Source organism: Misgurnus anguillicaudatus, unplaced genomic scaffold (assembly GCF_027580225.2).
Source record: "Misgurnus anguillicaudatus unplaced genomic scaffold, ASM2758022v2 HiC_scaffold_51, whole genome shotgun sequence".
Classification (NCBI taxonomy): Eukaryota; Metazoa; Chordata; class Actinopteri; order Cypriniformes; family Cobitidae; genus Misgurnus; species Misgurnus anguillicaudatus.
This window is the reverse complement of record NW_027395301.1, coordinates 27,501-49,409: the sequence shown is the minus strand read 5'-3', so window position 1 is coordinate 49,409 and position 21,909 is coordinate 27,501. Positions and strand designations below refer to the sequence as shown.

General features: G+C 38.4%; 1 protein-coding gene across 1 annotated transcript in view; it reads left to right on the top strand.

The window, feature by feature from the left end:
* The first annotated feature begins 109 nt into the window (after window positions 1-109).
* LOC141363515 (sodium-dependent noradrenaline transporter-like) overlaps window positions 110-21,909 on the top strand; it is a 30,928-nt gene continuing 9,128 nt past the window's right edge. The window contains exons 1-10 of the mRNA XM_073866122.1: window positions 110-240; window positions 973-1,104; window positions 1,315-1,552; window positions 12,915-13,053; window positions 15,456-15,590; window positions 15,669-15,772; window positions 17,060-17,184; window positions 17,280-17,392; window positions 17,492-17,620; window positions 19,439-19,538. Of these exons, the coding sequence (XP_073722223.1) occupies window positions 1,017-1,104; window positions 1,315-1,552; window positions 12,915-13,053; window positions 15,456-15,590; window positions 15,669-15,772; window positions 17,060-17,184; window positions 17,280-17,392; window positions 17,492-17,620; window positions 19,439-19,538 (1,171 nt within the window). The 5' untranslated portion in view covers window positions 110-240; window positions 973-1,016. The remainder of the gene's footprint in view (window positions 241-972; window positions 1,105-1,314; window positions 1,553-12,914; window positions 13,054-15,455; window positions 15,591-15,668; window positions 15,773-17,059; window positions 17,185-17,279; window positions 17,393-17,491; window positions 17,621-19,438; window positions 19,539-21,909) is intronic.

Sequence of the window (21,909 nt, the reverse complement as noted above, 5' to 3'; positions counted from 1 at the left end):
TTAACGTGGAGAAAAAGGAAGTGGAGCTGATCCTGTTGAAGGAGCAGAACGGGGTCCAGTACACGAACTCCTCTATCGTGGCATCTCCGAGTTCCCGCGACTGCACCTCCGCATCTGCGGATGAGGAGGAAAGGGAGACGTGGGGAAAGAAACTGGACTTTCTGCTTTCTGTCATAGGCTTTGCCGTGGACCTGGCAAATGTGTGGAGGTTCCCCTACCTGTGTTACAAAAACGGTGGAGGTAGGATCACTTTTTCATGACATGCTCCATTGATTTATTTCTGAGGGTCACTGCATTACAGTGGTCACGTTATACAACCATTAAAATAACATCATGTAGGGGTTTGTCACTGAAAACTGAAAAATAACTTTTGTTTGCAAGGGTCATAACAGTTTAAGAAAAACTGTTCAAACTAGTGATTCCAACCTTTTGTACCAGTGTCATGAATGTAGTTAACTTCTAAGCTATTGTTAACAGTTAACAATTATGAGTTACTCAATGTAGTTGTCACAGAGATTTTTGTAACAGAGATGTGTTGATATCTATCACAGAGACAACTGGTTTTGTGCAAATGTGTATAAATACTTTTTAGTCAGTGGTGGTATGGCCTCCCATTGTACTAAAGAAACAACAACAAATTCACCTGTCATAGATTAAAACAGACATATTAATATAGGGAATAGATTACATAAGGGTAGATTTCCAGCAAATTCATTTTGAAGACTGAATGACACTTAAAGCAATTTGGCTAAATGTGGCACAAGGCTGGTCAATCTTTATAAGATTTAAACAGTTTTTGAAAGGTAACAGGTTTCATACGAAATCATTTTACTCTACCCAGTCCTTTGTGTATTGTTTGCTACACCATGAATAATTTTCCTGAAGAAACTTTAATGCAAAATAAGGTTCTAAAGATCTGTGATACTCCACATTTATTCATTTTGTAAAAGGATATAATGTGTCCCCATGCAGGTGCCTTTTTGATCCCATACATTCTGTTCCTGTTTATTGCTGGGATGCCACTGTTTTACATGGAACTTGCCCTGGGTCAATATAATAGAGAGGGGGCAGCTACTGTTTGGAAAATCTGCCCTATATTTAAAGGTAGGATGAAAATCTATATATGTCTAATTAATGTGACAAAACATTATCGAGAAACAATGTAGCATGCAACACATTCCATACGTTCAATGTAAATTTACTCACAAAGCATACTGCAACTTCATTAACCTCATATCACAGCCAACAGGTCTTAAAACAGATGAAGTGTTTGATCATATTATAAGGTAATATGCGTGCTGCTTTCCTCCTCAGGTGTTGGCTACACTGTGATCATCATAGCTTTGTATGTGGGGTTTTACTACAATGTCATCATAGCTTGGTCACTTTATTACTTATATGCCTCGTTGACGAATGAGCTACCCTGGCTTAAATGTGGCAACCCGTGGAACAGCCCTAACTGCACAGATCCAGAACGCATTAATGGCACCTTTTTGGGTAACGGGACAACCTACGCCAAATACAAGAACACACCTGCTGCTGAGTTCTACGAGTAAGTCCTTTGAAATTACATTCTTACCTAAATTCTTGCTCCAGTTTCTTTTCAGCTGTTTCATGACATGTCTGAGAAATTAGCATTAGCATTAATATGATAATTTCCATGAACAATTATGTGACGTTTTATAGCCACTTTTTTGGCACTGTTTCACTTTTTGTCATACCAGTAATTCACCGCTGCCTATAAAGTCTTGCTGATAGCATCTAATATATCTATAGCTTAGCTATTGATTTGTTTCCATCTATTCTTTCATTCCATTGTTCATGTAGTGTTTTGTAGGGCTGGCAGAAAGCATGGGACATTTGCACACTTTTAGATGTGTAAGCCTGTGTGTGTGTGTCAGCTTATGAAATCTGTTCTTGTAGATGTAGTTTTTTGTGTGTATGGCAGAAAAGCACATTTAAAACATGGCTTTGGTTCTGTTAGGATATGTTTTGGCCATTTAAAGGTCACATAACACACAGTTTCTGTTAAACTCGTGCTAATCTTGGGTACCTATAGAATAGTTAGAAAGATTTTTATATACTTAGTTTCATATTTGTTTGATTATTGATGTAAATGTTTAAGGGGCCATTCACAGTTGTGTCTAAACATGTGTTAAAGCGTTTCTTTCTTCTTTCCAAAGCGTTTGAGAGGTTGTGGGTCTTTCGTTAGTACGCAACCATGAGCAGCGCTCTTTGTGACGGGGAGGATAACGGAATGCATGTGTGGATCTGCCCCTCACGTCAATCATATAATTGTCTCATCTCAATATCAAGTATATAGCATTAGGTTGCTTGCTATGCAGTTACATCTAGAGCAGTAGCCTTACAACTACATGGTTAAAAAATGTATTATAGTTAATAAATGTATTCAGGAATTAAATTTGTCAGTTTACTGCCAGGTTCTAAAAATAAGAGTTTGAGTTTGAGACCCCTACCTTACATGCTGATTGCCAACAAAACAGACATTTAATACAGTTTTACTTATCACATGCGGTTCCGATTCATGACCAGGACTTTATCGCAGGAACCTTTTCATCATTTAGTTTTAAATGATCTGCGAATCCAGGGTCGAACTGGACTTTGTTTATAAAACATTTGTCACTGAAATGCCGGGAACAAACTAACACACTTGCATAACTGGTTTCTGCCTCGGAAAATGATGGGTTCTATGGGAAGCTGAACAAGGTTTCTCTCAAAAATAAAAGCACACTTCTTTGGTGACACACACTTATTTTGTGAGCTAAAAACAAAATCTATCTGAACCAAGTCCTATGCAGCACTGCCCACAACTTCCAAAATGATGGGCGTGCTCTTGCTCTCGTTGGCGCTTTTTGGTAAGAAGTGCCCATACACTGTATCTCCGCATCTATCGTACACTGTATCTCCGCAAGTTGTCATCTCAAAAATGTGGCTCAATTTGTCTCAAACATCCAACTTTTTTTTAAACGTTCCCTATGTTTATCATGAGAATACAAAACTAATACTCCATTCACACAGTATCCCACAAAATGTCCTTAAAATTGGCAAAGAGAAAGTACGTCCCGTAAAGGGGACCTAGTAACATTGCAGATTCAGGAAAATCATTGGCAGTGTGAATGAACCAAGGGGTGAATGAGAAGGGCTCAACAAAGTAAATAAGTCAGAATGCATGAAATTCCAAATAAAGTCCCCCCCCTTAAAGGTGCAGTGTGTAAATTTTAGCGGCATCTAGCAGTGAGACTGTGAGTTGTAACCATCAGCTCGTCCACGGCTTACCCCTCGCCTTTGAAACGCAGAAGCTATGGTAGCTGCCACAGGACAAACATGTCATCATCGGAGACAACTTATCAAGCAAAAAGTTTGTCCGTTAAGGGCTTCTGTAGAAACATGGCGGCACAAAATGGCGACTTCCATGTAAAGGGACCCGCAGTGTATGTAGATAAAAATGTCTCATTCTAAGGCAATAAAACATAATGGCTCATTATGTAAGGTCTTTATACACCCTTGATAATATAGTTATGTATATTATATTGCATTTATGTCAAGAGATTTTTCTAAAAGTTACACACTACGCCTTTAATTATCACTGCTCATTCGCTTCATTCATTCAGTGAAGAAGGAGATTTTTTAGTTAAAATCTGTCAGTATTAGAAGACAGGTGACTATCATCAGTCTAACTGTTATCATGTTGTTGTTTTTTTGGACAGGATAACAGATCCTATCCTTGCTTTCAAGCTAGAATTTGGTCATGTCCTTCAGAATCATGAAGCTCCAAAAAAACTTTACAGACCCTTATGCAGAGTTCACACCAGACGCGGTAGAGGCGGCAAGTGCGAGTGATTTACATGTTAAGTCAATGCAAAGACGTGATTAGGCACCCTGTGGCGCGGTACATGCTGTAGGCATGGCATGAATGGCGCAGAACGCGCGGCACGGATGGCACGTTCTGTGCAAATTAAGCATTGCAACGGGAAATGCGCAAGTTGACAAATGTGAACTTCGGCGGATTTCCGCGCCATGTTACCCAATCAGGACCTTGCTGTAGTAGTGATGTGATTACAGGAAGCGAGCGGAGTCTCATCAGAGTCGCAGAAGCCCCTCCCATGACGCGAATTTCTGCGTGAATGTCTCGAATGATTAGAATTTCATGCGCGGCTGGTGTGAATGCCCCATTACAATGTAGTGCATTAGATCCATATGTATCAGAGCATTGGCAGCAATATGAATTTTCGTTAGTTAGTAACATCGAAATGCAGTTTTGACTGATGTAAAACAATATCTATTCATTAAAACAATAACAGTTTTATTGATTATACAAATAGATCTTAAATGAAGAACTCCTTCATTTAAAAAATTCTAGTGCTCTGGGGTAAAACACAGACACAAAGATCTGCTTGTTGGACGTGAACACAAAATTTAGGTCAATATAACTAAAACTGGAATGCAAAACCTCTGCCTACAATCTATAATGCCATACAGGGCTATGTAAAACACTCAGTTCCTTAGCTTTTGATGTTGACTGAAAGAAGGCATCCGTTTGCACTTCAAAGAAAAGCAATCCTTTTCCTTGTTTCAGTGAAAATTGGGCTCCTCGATTTAGTACAAACCAGAGGAATGCCTGGAACAATGAAAAACCTTGTTTACAGTCAGTTGTGGAAAAATAAAAATCAGAGAGACACACGTCACCAAAAATCCTATTGATATTGCTTCATCCCATGTCTTGGTTACTACTGATTCTTTCACACCAAGTAAAAAATGTTGTTTAGTACTGTATGTATATTACAGACAGTATAAGTCTAATTACTTGAGTTGTTGCTTAAATCTCACAAGGATTTGGGGTAAAATGGTGCTTTTAAAGATTCAAGGAAACTCTTAATTTTCATTAAAAAGAAAAAATGTAAACTCTGGGCAACAGGCATGCCAAGCCAAACATAGATGTTGAAAGACTGCTAGTTAAAACTACAAACAAAAGGAAGTTTCATAATGGGACTTTAACACTCACCAGTAAAAACATTCAACACGCGAGACAGAGTGCCATACAGATAAATATAATATGTTTTAGCAAAATACAGAAATATACGTAATTACATGCTGTTGCTAAATCATAAATTACAGTTCTAACTTGATTGAACAGTGTCCCAGTACCGCAATTCCTTAAAATTAGTATAAAAATATTATTTTAAATAAAATGAAAACGTTTGAATACCAAAATAAGAATGCTGTTTTAGCTATGCTTTCTAGTGTGGTTGTCTGTCTTTTTTAAAATGAATCCAAGCTTCTTTCCTTGCTATGTTTCTCTCTCGCACTGACTCTTGTACTATCTGTCGGTCTTGTTCTCACTGTCTGTTTCTCTCACTTTCTCCCTCTCCTGTTCGTTTCCCCTCTTTCAGACCACTTTCCTATCGAGCACTGCTTTGAAGTGTCGTTTTCCCAGCTGTCTTCTGTGTATGAGGGGATGTGGAAAGCTGTCATTTCCTCCACTTTTCCTCCATCGTGTCGCTCTATTATAATAGTCTTCGGCCACCAGTAATCCTGGGATGGCACACAGGGCACTAAAGAACATTCATTACTGTCACACATACAACATATTCACACACTCTGCAGGTGTGCTATACACTGCATATTAGATTAACTAGTGTGCTGCCCAGAATAGCTAAAAATGACAGGGAGAGCCATGGACCAATCAGAGGAAGAGATGTTGAACCAGCAGCTGTCAGCGCTGTACCTCAATCAGGCCCCTAATAGAACGCACCAGGTTTATCGGGCTCACATGAACATTCATGCTACACTATTCTCGAAAGCCAACGACAACCAGACAAAAGCGAAAATGAAGTAATATGACAAGCTCAACAATGCATATTTTCTGAGTTTGTGCGTCACCCACATATCCTTTCACTACACTGTCTCTGCCAGTCTTGACAAGTCTAAGTCCATCACTGTTTGTTGAGAATAATGAACAGTTACTGCACTGTTGTATTGTTTTACACGGCGGGTGTCCTAAATTGAATTATCCCATCATTACTGAAATCTTGTTAAATCACACACAGTCTCAGATTTAACACTACACTGATGTCATATAAACAAGACAATTGGATTTTGAGAGATACAATATAATTATTTGGAAGAGATTTTAACTATATGGCATCTTTAAATAAGAATCCTTCAATAAACAGCAAGCAAACAATACTAAACCTTTAAAGCAAACCTTTATATCCTTTATATCTTTGAAGAGTCTTTAGTATAATCAGATTTATAAAAGAAAGATTAACTTTATCGAATTTTTCCGAAAACGTACGAAAAAATGAAGAGGAGTTACTACCGCATGGGAGGAGCGAGTATGAGTCATGCAACACTATACAACACTCTTTAACTTATGATTCACGACATGTTCGTGTCATTTATATAATATGCATGCCCTATTTCCAACATAAGACAGAAGTCTTACTTACCGCATGCAACTCATGACCCGGTTGGGACTTTTCAATGAAATCCAGTGCATCAAATACACACGCAAAACTCAGCTGCTACCCCGGATAATAAACTATATCCATTGTTTCCATAAGGCTGGCTTTCTTCTCCTTACATCCAAAAACACACTTCTTCTTTCGTGCCAGTGTTGAGTTTTGAAATTAAACAAAGCTGTTGTCGAGTGATATGATGTTTGCAAGTTCTAACCCGCTGATTGACGGGTGGACGGGGTTTTCCGGGGGAAGTGCCCATAAAAAGAAGTGATACGTCTAGAACAGTATTTCTAAAACTTTTTCAGGCCAAGGACCACTTTATCTTCCAATTTTTTTCTGAGGACCACCTAACAGAATCCCACTCTAACACGCCCCCAAAAAACAACAAAATAGGAAGGATAAGCTAAATTTAAGTTTAATATGTTACTGTTTCAAGTAAAAAACTATTTTTTATACACAAATGCAATGCTATGTTCAGAAATTATTATATGAATTTTATTTTTAAAAAGTGAATGTGAAATGATTTGCAGCTTAATATGAACAACAAACTGCACACGTGAAAAAAAACCTGCAATTAAAGAGAGTATAACAGCTTAGGTCCCACTTAATGTCATTCCAAAGAGCCATTAGTTTAAAACTGAGGTGGTGGGTATGAAGTCTGGTAACAATGAAAAACAATTACCCTTAATGTCCAAAATCACTGAAATTACAGGGATTTTACACATGAAACAAAAACTAGTACATTACAAAACTAATAGATCTGTGGATTTTTAGCTGCTTTCCGTTGACACTTGATCTTTTCTTTTGACTCCTCTTTGGTTTATCCACCGATCCATTTTTACGTTATTAAAACAGTATGGCAAGAACTGATATCACAGTTTCGCAAGTGCATTAAAAAACTACTTAAATAAGTGACGATTTTGTATAAACACTTGCCTAGTTTAGGTCATCTTTTGACGGACCACTGGGGGGGTTTGGCGGACCACTAGTGGACTTGTCTAGAAACCCCTGAAACGTCAGCTGGACCTGTAATCGAAAAAAACTTTCCAAAACTTGTACAAACCCTGGGGAAGTGCATTCGGCACAGAAATATTCTGTAACATGCCCAACTGCTTTTTTGACACTTTGCCTACGTTTAGGAAACAGAATGCATGAAATACCATTTAACTTTAAAATGGTCATCTGTAAGTTAATAAAGCACATGATTTTTTTTAGCAAGTTTACATGTGCTCAGCAGCTACCTAGTCCATACTACTAGACTGTATGTTTAATAATGTGATGTAATATGTAAGGCTGCAATCTCACAAAATGTTATTTGTTTTCAACATGTCAACACTTTTTAACAAATCATGCTGCACTTCTGGGGTCAGCCAGAACAACCCCTAATGTGCGATTACATAAACACATTTCAGACATCTTTTACGAAAACAACTAAAATATGGTCCAAGGTTAAGAAAGCTGTAATGAGACCCCACAGACATCTCTTTATGGGCTATGGTTTGGCTGTGAGTACATAGCTGAGGATATGTTGAAATCATTGGTATCGGGGTGTAGTTTGGCAAAGACAGGACCTCAGATGAATGAAGAGCTCTTGAGGGAACATTTGCCTAGAAACTCGCCAATTGAATGCAATTATTTCATTAGAGAGGGCTGCATTCACACCTGTCCTGTCAGAAAGACTTAGAAAGCAGAATAAAGAGTGTATGAAATTTGGTGGGTAGGAAGATGAATCTGATTAATCTATATTATTTCTGATCTTCCTAGTTTAATAAAGTTTTAACTTTTTCAACTGCATGTCACCATCATGCTTTTAAAGGTAAACACCACAGTTTTTCAATATTTTACTATGTTCTTACCTCAAATTGGATGAATTAATACACACCTATCTTTTTCAATGTGTGCACTTCCTCTCTGCACACCGCATCGTGATTGTGTAAGCATTTAGTCTTGCCCCATTCATTCCTTAGGATCCAAACAGGGATGAATTTAGAAGCCACCCGAACACTTCCATGTTTTCCCTATTTCATGTTTTCGGCGGAAGATCACTTCGACCTCTGCTTGCAAACTAAGTGCTCTTCCCCCAAAAACATGGAATAGGGAATATCCCTGTGTCTCAATTCATTCCCTAGCTCCAGAGGTCGTGAATCAGTACAGATCACAGATCGGCTCACATGTGATTCACGGATTATATACGCAAATTTAAGTAGGTAAAGTTTATTATTTGCACGTGTTTCAAAGGCTTACAATTGTTAACATTCAAGTGATTTTAAACAATTTAACCACAAAAAGGCGCTAAAGTGAGCAGCTTTCTGTACGCACAGACCTATGGCACAGACCCACATGCGGTTTAATGTGTCCGGTCCAGTTCCAGAGAGTTGCGCTTCTGTGTCTCAAAATGTAATCCATTAAAATACATTTTGCGAATAGAGTAATAAAACAACGTAATGTTTTTATGTGGAGTGACTTTCTCTGTGCGCGCACGCATTTAAGGGCACTCAGTAGTACATACACGGAGAGACGCGTTTTAAAAAGCAAGCGAACATAAAATCTTTCCGTTCTTGACAGGGCACATACAAAGAAAATGATCTCCACAGTATTCTTTTTATAATAAAAACATTTGTTTGTGTATTACATGTATGTATAGATTACAGTCTGAAACCAGTCTTAGCTTATTTGGTTTTAAAGAGACCTCAAGTAACCTCAATTAACCTACTTAAGTCTGTGTCATTAACAATAATCAAACAACCCAAGACAAAGAGAAAATCACTTCTGTAGCTCTAAAAAAAAATCATATTTAATTTATACAATAAAGATTTATACAATGATTTCTCTACCTAATGCTAATTTCAGACCTTACTTAATGTGGAACTTTGTTCTTTTTTCATAAATGTTTGTAATTTCTTTATTTGTTATTAGATTTTCCCACCCCTTTTTAGCAGATACAAAAAATAATCCGATCCATGCCTCAAAAAAAAAGTGATCTGAACTGTGAGTTTTGTGATCCGTCACACCCCTAGTAAAGTTAGTACACAGTCTTAGCCATAAATGCAATGGTACTAATAATTGGCATAATTTATTTCGGTGTTTCGGTTTTTGGTCTTGGCTTCCTCTTTTTCGGTTTTTAATTTTTGCCAAGAATTTTCATATTTGTGGATCCCTAATTAAAACTACTGTCTGCAAAGTGAAAGATCACTGAAGAAATGCACAACGTAAAAAAGTTTAAGTAAGCTTGTTTATGACATAACCAGACAAAACCACAGAGAGTGGATTAAAGGTCAAGCTGTAGCAGGACAAGCAGGTTGGCATGTCCCATCGGGTTATTGGTAATAATGATGCAAATCGGAGACGTCAAACAACCTGAACCACTGGTCTGGGATTGGACCCTCTCCCGTCCCTAAGGCCCAGGAGGGGTCTGTCTGGTGTTCTTCATTAGCTGAGCAATGATGGTTTCATCACCCATTTATCTCTTATTTATCTGCAGGACAGAATTAGTTTTTTGACGGATTCACAAGATGCTTTCACAAGTTGGGATGCAGTTTTCCCCATATATAGACATCATAGCTGGAGAAGAAACCAGTCCAGGTCCTTTATTGTTATTGTCAATGTCATCTAAATGAGCTATGACATATTACACAGAAAATCGTACATATGGGAGATTACATGACGTAATGAATTTAAAATACGACTTTAAGCAAGCAGAGATTGATGAATTCTGCTTTATAAATCGAGAGAGTGTCCGTGTACAGTATCAACATCAATAAAGCAAGAATTCATCGTTTTTTCAAAGAGAACAGTATTATACCGCTTTCGGAAAGAACGATTACACCAAAGCTCTGGGAGTACTTTAGGGGCTTGTTTATAATTTAAGAACAATGGCCTTTACTGTTTCTGCTCTTTGAACCTCACTGGGAGGTGCGGCACTGGAATTATTTACATGTAGGTCTCATTCTACAGAGACTCTTTTCAGGGGGCGTATACAGATACAATATTTTGTGGAGAGACAGAACCTAGCTATCATCACTGGTGAAACCACATTTCCACTATAATTCATCCCTTTTTCCTTTATGCAGCCATAAATTGCTAGAAACATTGGTCATCCCTCTTGGGAGGCAAGAACCAGGGAAAGACATAGGGCTTCATGGGTAATTTATGATTTGGCAAATCATTTGAAGTGACTAGCTCACAGTGTTTATTGTGTGTGCTCGCATGCAAGAGAAACTACAGTACATGCGCAGCCATAAAATAAGAGTGACCATAATCATAACACATAAAGCACATAAAAGTGGTTAAGAATGTTCCACAATAACAAGACAAGTTTCTGTAGACAGAGTTATCCTAGACTAAATTCTGTGTTAAAAGATTCTCCGGTGATAATAAAAGATTATTTATAAAATCCTTAAACTAAACTTTTAAACTTTTCCTTTAAAGGTCAAGACATTTAAATATATGACTTGGGAGACTGATGCTAGACTAAAAAAACATCCAAGAAACACATCCAAGAAACATGACTTCCAAGAAATAAGTACATATCACGCATTTGATGTAATTCAGGGTGAATATTTCATACCACTTTAGTTATTTTCCACACATTGTCATAAATAATTATTAGATGACATAGCATTTGACCAGAAGACCTAACACATTGGCAAAAAGCAGGCTATAGCCAAATTGTATTTGTCTTTGAGGCTGTTTAAGCGCGGTATTAAGATGGGTTTGGCAGATTGGATCACAAGTGAATGGGAGAGACACATTCATGTTTACACCTGGTATTTTAATCCGTCTCTTGTGTCCACTTTCTGCCACTTCTGTCCTGATTACTGAGGGGGTGTTTAGTAAACATCTTGCACAGAGTTTTGTATATGTATATGTAAGAGCTTTCTCTGATATTTCAGTGCAATTGATGAAATAAACTTAAGCAACTTTCAAATGCTCGCAAACTGAAACAAAAATTAAAGAGACTTATAGAGCCGCTTCAGTTTTATCAATGAAAGCCTTAAGATTACCCTGTACCCTGTTTGTTCAGGCTAATAGTCATGACCTATGTTAAAATATTGTGCTCGATAAGATCAATAGACAAAGAGTATGAACTCTGTATTGAATGTTTCCATATAGTGAGGTGTGGGTCAGCTTAGAAATGGTATAAAACATTTTCAAAAACTGGCCCCAGACTGTCACTGGGACAGTACCTTTAAAGATCCTAATATGTACCATTTAGGTCAGGGATGGGCGACTTTGGTCCTGGAGGGCTGGTGTCCTGTAGAGTTTAGCTCCAACCATAATTAAACACACCTGAAGCAGCCAATTAAGGACTTACTAGGCATACTAGAAACTTTTAGGCAGGTGTGCTGAGGCAAGTTGGAGGTAAACTCTGCAGGACACCGGCCCTCCAGGACCGAAGTTGAAAGGGTATTGCCGCAGTGAAAGCTAGGGACATTTGTTAACCTTTTTTTGACACTGTAATGGTTCCCTTTTGAGGGAACTCGCGCTGCGTCACCATAGTGACGCTTTGGGAATGCCTTCAGGGGTGAGTTTGTACGAATGTGTATATCAAATTCAACCAATGGTAGGGCGTGACGTGAAGAGGGAGCAAGGAAGTATAAAAGGCGACCTATAAAACACCCTTGCTATCTGAAATATTGCCGAAGATGGCTTTACAAGTACGCAGGAAGTATGGCAAGGGAGACGCAGCGTCTCGTTCCCTTCTCAGGGAACAAAGGTTACATACATAACCCAAGACATTTTTACCCCATAGCATTTGACAGTAATATGTAGATTCTACAACTGTGCTCTGTTGTAAAATCTTTGCTTTGCATCACAGGAAAGCAGTTGGCCTTGGAAAAGTTTCTCCACCAAGCTCCTAGAAAGGCAAATGTACACACTCTAAAAAATGTGTGTAAATATTGGACAGAACACACTGATGAGTCAAAAGTTACCCAGAAGTTGGGTTGAAACAATCCTGCATTGGGTCATTTTTAACCCATTAGTGTGCTCTGTCCAATATTTACCTAACGCTGGGTTGAAAATAACCCAGCATTCCTTTAGAGTGCACATAAAACCAGCTTATAATCTTATCACCTAAGACGTTCTGTCCATCTTCCGAGCGATAGATAGTAGATAGACAAAGTTACCTATCAAAAGTTATTTTTAACAGTTTAATAATTATGGTTGTGTGTAGGAGCCTCATTGATAAGACCTCCATAATTTGATAAGGAAGACACTCAAAAGAATCCCAGATGGACTGTCCCCTTACAATTGCCTGGAGAGCCTTTCTCCAAAAGGAATGTTATCTAACCGCAGATAAAAGTGCTCAAACGCAAAACACTTCAATTTAAAGTGAAAGATAAACCAAAAATGTTGCTGTCATCACAAAATCTCTATTTCAGACTGAAAACAGAGAATGTTTTAACCACACTGACCGTTTCTCCCCTCAAGGCGTGGTGTGCTACACATCCACGAGAGTCGAGGCATCCAGGACCTGGGACTTCCTCGCTGGGAACTCACCCTCTGCCTGGCTGTGGTTCTCTTCATCCTCTACTTCAGCTTGTGGAAGGGAGTCAAATCATCTGGAAAGGTGCAGAACCACAAAAGGATGTTTGTTTTAGGCCATTCTTTTAAAGATAACTTTTATTAATATTGCAGTGTTGAGATGCTGTATGTAAGGAATATCGTTCAGCCTGACGGTTTCTTATCGTAAAATAAATCCCTGAAGGGATTTTTTGGTATAACAACTGGCTGGCTGTATGTTATTCTGCCTATTACACAGCTACTTGCCACGAGTAAATATATGTGTCAGGAACAGGGACGGATGAAGCCAAAAGCAGACGATGTTGAGGGGTAAACAGAAAACACTTAATATTAACAAAACAAAAAGCCCTTGAGGGAGCAAACAACAGTAAACAGGATTTAATTACAAAACACACACTTAACACACACTTGACCAAACACTGGCTTGAACACTAGATGACAAGAGTAATAACAAAACGAACGAGCACAGGACAAGAAACACAAGAGCTTTAAATAAGGGAGTAAATCAAGAGAGGAACAGGTGCAAGGGATCAAACAATCAAACCAATGAGAATGACAAGGTAGCGGGGAAAAAGGGACAGGACAAGGAAAACACGTGGCCAGCTATCAACAAACCATGGCCAAGTGTTCCCACACAGAACATGATACTGTCAGAACCCTGTCAATTTAAACTAGATACAAAAACAAGAGACCAATCTGACAGGGTCCTGACAGTACCCCTCCCCTCCTCAAGGGGACACACAAGACAAACACAACATTACAGATAACAACAAGACACTTAACTAGACAAAAACAACAAAAAAATAAGTCCAGGGGAACACAGGAAAATGCCCATGGAGGAGCAGGACGTGGACGCAGCATTAACTGCATGGGCCTCAATTGGGCGGGCTGGTTCGGCTGCGCGGGCTGGGTCAACTGCGTGGGCTGAGTCGACTGCGCGGGCTGGGTCAACTGCGCGGGCTGCGCTGGCTCCGGCTGCTCACCCCTCGTTCAGACAGCCAGCGACGTTATCGCTGTGTGTCGCTTGTCTCTTTCAATGAGGCGTTTCTAAATCTGCTTGTCATAAACAAATGAGTACATCCACGCCAGTAACTGACGAGAGAAGGATGACGTGAACTCCACTGCTTTGTTCTCAATGGTAGTCGCTCCCGAAAGTTGCTCGACATTTGCATAAAGTTACACTTTTCTGAACTTTCTCGCGTCGCTGGACACGCCCATACGGTCGCCAACGGTCACTTTCGCTTGTGCCGCCTGAAGTCGCCAGGTTTCCATTGAAATGAATGAGATCACGTCGCTCTGCTACTGCTTGTCGTTGGCTGTCTGAATGGGGCGTCAGGCTCCCACATTATCTCTGCCAACAGGACCTCCATTGCCCTGACCTCCGGGCTTGTGAGGGTAAAACAGACGGCCACCCTCTGACACGGGTCGATCCAGGTTATGACCTCCATCGTCCGCTGGTTTCAGTTTTGGCTCGTTCGTTCTGTAAGGAAAAGGGACAGATGAAACCAAAAGCAGACGATGTTGAGGGGTGAACAGAAAACACTTTAATATTAACAAAACAAAAAGCCCTCGAGGGGCAAACAACAGTAAACAGGATATAATTACAAAACACACACTTAACACACACTTGACCAAACACTGGATGACAAGAGTAATAACAAAACGAACGAGCACAGGACAAGAAACACAAGGGCTTTAAATAAGGGAGTAAATCAAGAGAGGAACAGGTGCAAGGGATCAAACAATCAAACCAATGAGAATGACAAGGGACCGGGAAAAAAGACTGAAAATGTTTCATGTTCATTTAACTTTGAACAAACTGTTGCTAGTAAATAACATAAATGTAAAATCTACAGTAGTTGCCACTAATACCCAGTAATACTGTAATTTTACACAAATTTTTTACAGTGTAAGAAATGCAAACCTCCAGTGAAGAAAACATTTCCTATTGACTTTAAGCCGAGATACTTTAAATGAATTTAAAGTTCAAACATGCTGAACATGCATTTGGTTTATTCATTTGTAATAATGTTAAATGTCTAATGTTTAAAGCTCAGATGCAAAACCCTCTAAGTGCGCCTCGCATATTTTCTTGTAAATTAGCATTTTATAAGACTTTTAATGGATTTTGCCAACAAACCAGTATTTCTGAATAGTCTGAGGCCGCGATTTAGCAGATTTGAAGCAAAAGTATTTGGTTAGCCTCTCATTTATGAACACATTCGGCAGCTTTTGCATCAGAGCTTGTCATATTTATATTGAATTAATTTGTAAGTATTAAACTGCATCTGTCAAGATGACTTGCAGTACTCATGCATGAGGCTATGTTATCAGTTTCAGGTGTCTGTGAACAAAAAAGAACAACAGAGAGTCGCCACTGGCCATTCAGAATAAGCTTCAATATCCACACTCTGATATATTTAAACCGTTTTGTTTGTGTGTGTTCAGGTGGTGTACATCACAGCTACTATGCCATATGTAGTATTGCTGGTGTTGCTGATTCGAGGCATCACTCTCCCTGGTGCAGCGAATGGAATTAGAGAATATCTCAGAATTGACTTGAAGATGCTTAATAACCCACAGGTATGTTAATGGATCAATGACAAAGATTTACTTCTCTTTTTTAATAGACAGATTGTCATAGATTTTTGTTTGCTGCAGGTATGGATTGATGCAGCTACTCAGATTTTCTACTCTCTAGGAGCTGGGTTTGGAGTCCTCATTGCCTTCGCTAGCTACAATAAATTTGACAATAACTGCTACAGGTAAGACAGATCTTTTATACATGTGGTAAGTGTCTCCCCTAATAACATATTGGTTATTACACAAATACCCTGTACTACCTCAGCAAGGGTGTGGGTTAAAGAAGATCCATGTCACCACAAATAGGTTTTAATTTCAGTTAGAAGCATGTAATGAGTTTTGCTGCATCTTCAAAGTAATGTCACACTGCAGCTAAACACTGACAGGTGGTAAGACACTGTGGCTATGGTTGTTATGGGTTGGAGTTCTTATGGGAAAACAAGTACAGTATGCTGTTTCTAGAGATTACATTTTGGAAGATCTGTTGATGGGACCAGCAGGTGGCAGTCACCTTATAATTCCCAGTGGTTATATAACAGTCTGTAAAAAATGTCGTATCCAAGTCATGTTTCTCTGTAGCTCCGTGGTTCTCAAACTGCGGGGTGTGAGTTTTTTTTATGACTTTTTTATAAGACATTAATTCATTGTTAATTCGGTGCAATTAAAAATTAGAAAAAACTATGCTACTACCCAGCACTACATTGTATAATTAAGTATGTTTTGTTTCATTTAAATTTTATGTTTGAGATTGCTTTATGTCATTAATTTTCTGAAGGGATGCACCCTACACAAGGGTGGGAGGGGGCGCACACCCAAAAGTTTAAGAACCACTAATGTAGCAGATAGCAAGTATGGAGACTTGCCCAGCATTTAACCTCATCCAGCATACTGGACCTTATTCATAAATTATGGACAAACATTCTTACGTTGAAAGAAAAAAAGGTGAAGTGAGGGCAGTGTTGTGAAAGATACAGATTGATTAATTTATTAATTCAAAGTAAATTCAAATGATCCCTTGTAAATGTGCTTGCTTAATATTAATGAGGCAATATTGATTTCACATCACTATATGCTCATTTAGCTGAACCTAGGGCCACGGATAAGAAAACAAAAACAAAAAAATAAATCAAACAAATAGTAGTGTCTTCTTACAATAGTCATGTTCACATTTTACATTCAAAATACTAGTGCACAATATTCAGCTGTGTTTTTAACCTATACAGCTGTTCGGATTCACATGCTTCTTCACGGTATAAGATAAATGAATCTACTGTGGCTCAAAATGATGACTGTCTTTGTGTAAACTGGTGATTAAATGTTGGCTATTGAAAACCCACAACATTTTTGATGGAGTTTCAATAAAGAGCAGGAATGCTAACTAGGAGATGTTATAATACAAAGTATTTACTCTATTTATGTTAGATCCTGCAAATCATAAGCTGTAATATACTTCCTGTGGTCTTTTGCAGGGATGCTCTCCTGACCAGCACTATAAATTGCATTACCAGTTTCTTCTCAGGGTTCGCCATCTTCTCAGTATTGGGATATATGGCTTATCAGCACGGCGTCGATATAAAGGATGTGGCCACTGAAGGTCTGTAGCTTCCACAGCTTTATAGCTCTTAAATATGCTCATGTATCAGTGTCCTTCTGCTAATCTGTGTAGTGATTGTGCATGCCTGTGTCCAGGAGCTGGTCTGGTATTTATTATTTACCCAGAAGCCATTTCAACTCTACCTGGATCTACATTCTTTGCAATAGTCTTTTTCATCATGCTTCTGACCCTTGGGATTGACAGCGCTGTAAGTACAAATAAATCCTGCCACTGTCTTTTATTTATAAGTAACTTGTACTGTCAAAATAAAGTAGGTAAAAATACACTACTGATGTATCCTGTTTAGATGGGTGGCATGGAGGCAGTCATCACTGGACTCTCAGATGACTTCAAATTTCTCAAGAGGAACAGAAAGTTCTTCACATTCGCGACAGCGTTTGGGACGTTCCTTGTAGCGCTCTTTTGTGTGACTAATGTAAGTGTTCGAACAATACAAAGTGATAGTTACTGTTAATAGTTTTCATGACAAAAGTAATACTTTGCTTTTCATTCAAGGTTTAAACTTTATCAATATTTTAAGAGACGTTAACTGTGTACATTTGAAGGGGACATATCATGAAAAAATGACTTTTTCCATATATAAGTAATATAATTGGGTCACCAGTGCTTCTAAATGTGAAAAGGTCAACCAATGGTACATATACACGGGGCGAAAGCATTACCGCTTGACGGAAGGCTTGTCTGAAGTGTGGCCAAAGCCAATCACAGTGGCCGCAGCACATAGAGACAGAGCGCAGCGCGTCACAACCTGAAAAACACGCCCACCGGGGGGGAAAGCAATCCAACAGTCTCCATTGACTTTGTATTGCAAAAGGCCGCCTCCTTGTCATTTCTGGCTTATAACAAAAAACTGAATAATGCCTAAAAGCTGCTTTGGGACAATATGTACAGCTAACAAGCCAAAGAACACAGAAATAAGTTTTTATAAGCTGTCGAGCCGTAAAACCCAGTCTTTAAGGAGAATAAAGTGGATCGCCGATTACGTTTCCCCCTATTGGACGCAGTTTTACTAATAGGAGTACTATGAAAAGTTGCCTGTTTCCATTTCTGTGTCTAAACGCTCATTTTTTGAAGTCGACAGCTTATAAAAAATTATTTATTTATTTTTTTGGCGTGTTAGATGTACACCTTGTCACACAGCAGCTTTTAGGTATTATTCTGTTTTTAAGTTTAATCTGTAAATAAGTTTTTATAAGCTGTCGACCCCAAAATGGATACAGGCAACTTTTCATAGTACTTCTATTAGTAGAACTGCGTCCACTAGGGGGAAACGTAGTCGGCGATCCACTTTATTCTCCTTAAAGGCTGGGTTTTACGGCTCGACAGCTTATTAAAAACTTATTTCTGGGTTCTTTGGCTTGTTAGCTGTACATATTGTCACACAGCAGCTTTTAGGCATTATTCAGTTTTTTGTTATAAGCCAGAAATGACAAGGAGGCGGCTTCTCGCAATACAAAGTCAATGGAGACGGTTGGATTGATTTCCCCCCCGGTGGGCGTGGTTTTCAAATTTGCATAACGGCGCTCTGTCTCTATGCTCCGATCTTCCATAAACGTAATTGGCTGGCTCTGCCTAGGTTTTATGCATAAGGCAATCTGATTGGCTGACGCACATGTTGCTGCTTGAAAAGTTGAGAAATGTTAAACTTATGCCGCGAGGAATGGCACTGACGCGGCGCTGACGGATCCACAGTTTAGTTTGGCGACGCATGACGTCACCCATTAAAAGTGAATGGGAAGCGTTAACGCTTACGCCCCGTGTTAATGTACTGTAAGTTAGTTTTGGTAAACCATTCTCGGCAAGCATGTGAAAAATAGGTAATTGAAATTTGTCTCCCCTTATGATGTCAGAAGGGGATAATACCGCCCTTAAATATTCAATATTCAACCACAGCACTGCCATTTAGTGCAGAGATCAGCTCATTTGCATTTAAAAGGACACACCCAAAAACGGTACATTTTTGCTCACACCTACAAAGTGGCAAATTTTGAACCTGTTACAATAAATAATTTCTATTATTTTTGAGCTAAACTTCACATACGGACAATGGGGAAACCAAAGATTTATTTTACATCTTAAAAAAGTCTTGTGAAATGTCCCCGTTAAATCCAACAATATCTAGTGTATCATAATAATGTTTATTTTCATGTCACAAAGGTTTTGATTATTTTTAATTTAGTGCAATCCCTCATATTATTATTTGTTATCTTCTTTTGTTGTTTATGGATAACAGGGAGGAATTTATGTGTTGACCCTATTGGATAAGTATGCAGCAGGGACATCCATTTTGTTTGGGGTGCTGATTGAAGCTATTGGAGTGTCATGGTTCTATGGTGAGTGGATGCTACATGTGTCATGATGTCACAATGCCATCATTAACATGGGTATAAAAAACAAACATATGGATCTAACAACATGGGTCCAACCCAAATCACAGTTATATGTGATGTAATTATATCATGCTTCTTTGGTGTAACGTTAACTTTTGAACATTAACATGTTCATTCATGTTTTTCTGACCTTATGACACACACACACACACACACACACACACACACACACACACACACACACACACACACACACACACACACACACACACACACACACACACAATTAGATAAGTCTTTATGCCATTCATCTTCTTATATTAGAGTGCATAGTTATAGCACATAACAGGAACCTGTCACATATTGCAAACTAAAATGATTTACATTAAGACTCAACTTTTTAATGCATTATAATGCATGTCTCTAAATAACACTGCCTTATATCATTCAGAGGACCATTTAAAAGAACTCAAAAGGGCAGGTGGCTTAATGGCTACTGACCAAAACATTAAGCATTTACTGCATCTCCACAGTATTAAAATTATTAGTACAGAACAAGTAGTGTAGTCTCAGTTACTTTAGACATAAAAAGAGGGAGGACATTTTTACATCTAGAGCTTTGGTAAATCTTCTTAAAAACTTAAAAATCTTAAAAACTTAAAAATCTTAAAAACTTAAATCTGTGGTGAAAACTTGGACTTGAAGTGGAATTGAAGGAATAAATGTAATCTCACTGGTCACAATAGTGGCTGTAAAGAAGGTTTACATTTATAAAGCTCTAAAAATGTCACTGATTGTTGTTTTAGTCTATTTCCTGCGAATATAGAAATAATAAGGGGTCTCTGTTAAATATGTGCAATGTCTTATGAATAGTGCAAATTGTCACATGATCAGAGGAGTTTACTTCCTGTTTGTATCATGAGAAAATGATGCCTGCATCAAGGCCAAAAAAACAATAGGTTATTAAAGTATGTTAACATAAAGATATAGAGACAGAGCGCAATGCGTCATAACCTGAAAACTACGCCGACTGGGGGGAAAACAATCCATCCGTCTCCATTGACTTTGTATTGCGAAAGGCTTATAAGAAAAAACTGAATAATGCCTAAAAGCTGCTGTCTGACAGGGTGTACAGCTAACAAGCCAAAAACCCCAGAAATACTTTGTATAAGCTGTAGACCCCCAAAAAAGAGCGTTTAAAGACACAAAAGTGAACACAGGCAACTTTTCATAGTACTACTATTATTAGAACTACGCCCACTAAAGGGAAACATAATCAGCGATCCACTTTTGTGTTTTAAACGTCGTTTTTTGGGGTCGACAGCTTATAAAGACGTATTTCTGTTTTGTTTTTTTTGTCTTGTTAACTGTACACCCTGTCACACAGCAGCTTTTAGGCATTATTTTGTTTCTGGTTATAAGCCAGAAATGACAAGGAGGTGGCCTATCAAAATACAAAGTAAATAAAGACGGTTGGTTTGTTCCCCCCCGGTGGGCGTGGTTTTCAAATTAGCATAACTGTGCTCTGACAAAGATTTTTGTACACATTAAGGTGTCTACTATTAATATATATATAATATACAGTGCCCTTCACAATTATTGGCACCCCTGTTTAAGATGTGTTAAAAGCGATCAAATTAATTCTTTCTTTTTTTGCAGAAGCATAATCTCTAACAGAAAAATTTTGAAAAATATACCCTTTAGCACAAGTTAATAATAATTTTTAAAAAGTCCACGAATTAGGAAAAAATATATATTATAAAATCACCTGTTCCACAATTATTGGCACCCCTAACAATTCCTATAAAAAATAATTAAAAAAAGTTTTAAATATATTTTTCTGTACTTGCTAAAGTTGGTCAGGGTATCTAGGAAGTTTTAATTAGTAATTCATGACTTCCTGTTTCACTGGAGTATAAATATGACGTGACAAATAGGTCTAATTCTCTTACCCATTTGTCATCATGGCAAAGACAATAGAAAACACCATTCAAGTAAGGCAGATGTGTGTCGACCTTCATAAGTCAGGCAATGGCTACAAGAAAATAGCCACTCGCCTTAACTTGCCCGTATTTACAGTCAGAGGAATCATTAAGAAGTTTAAAACAACTGGAACAGTGACAAACAAGGCTGGAAGAGGTACCATGTTTATCTTGCCACAATGCACAGTGAGAGTTAGAGAAGTAAAAATTTTTCCTAAGCTTACTGTCACAGAATTGCATCAAAGAGTGGCATCTTGGGGTTACAAAGTCTCCATAACAATTATCAGAACCTCTAACAAGCTGTTTGGGAGGCATGCACGGAAAAAGCCTTTTCTCACAAACGTAAACATCTGGAGTTTGCTAAGCGGTACTGGAACTTCAACTGGGATCAT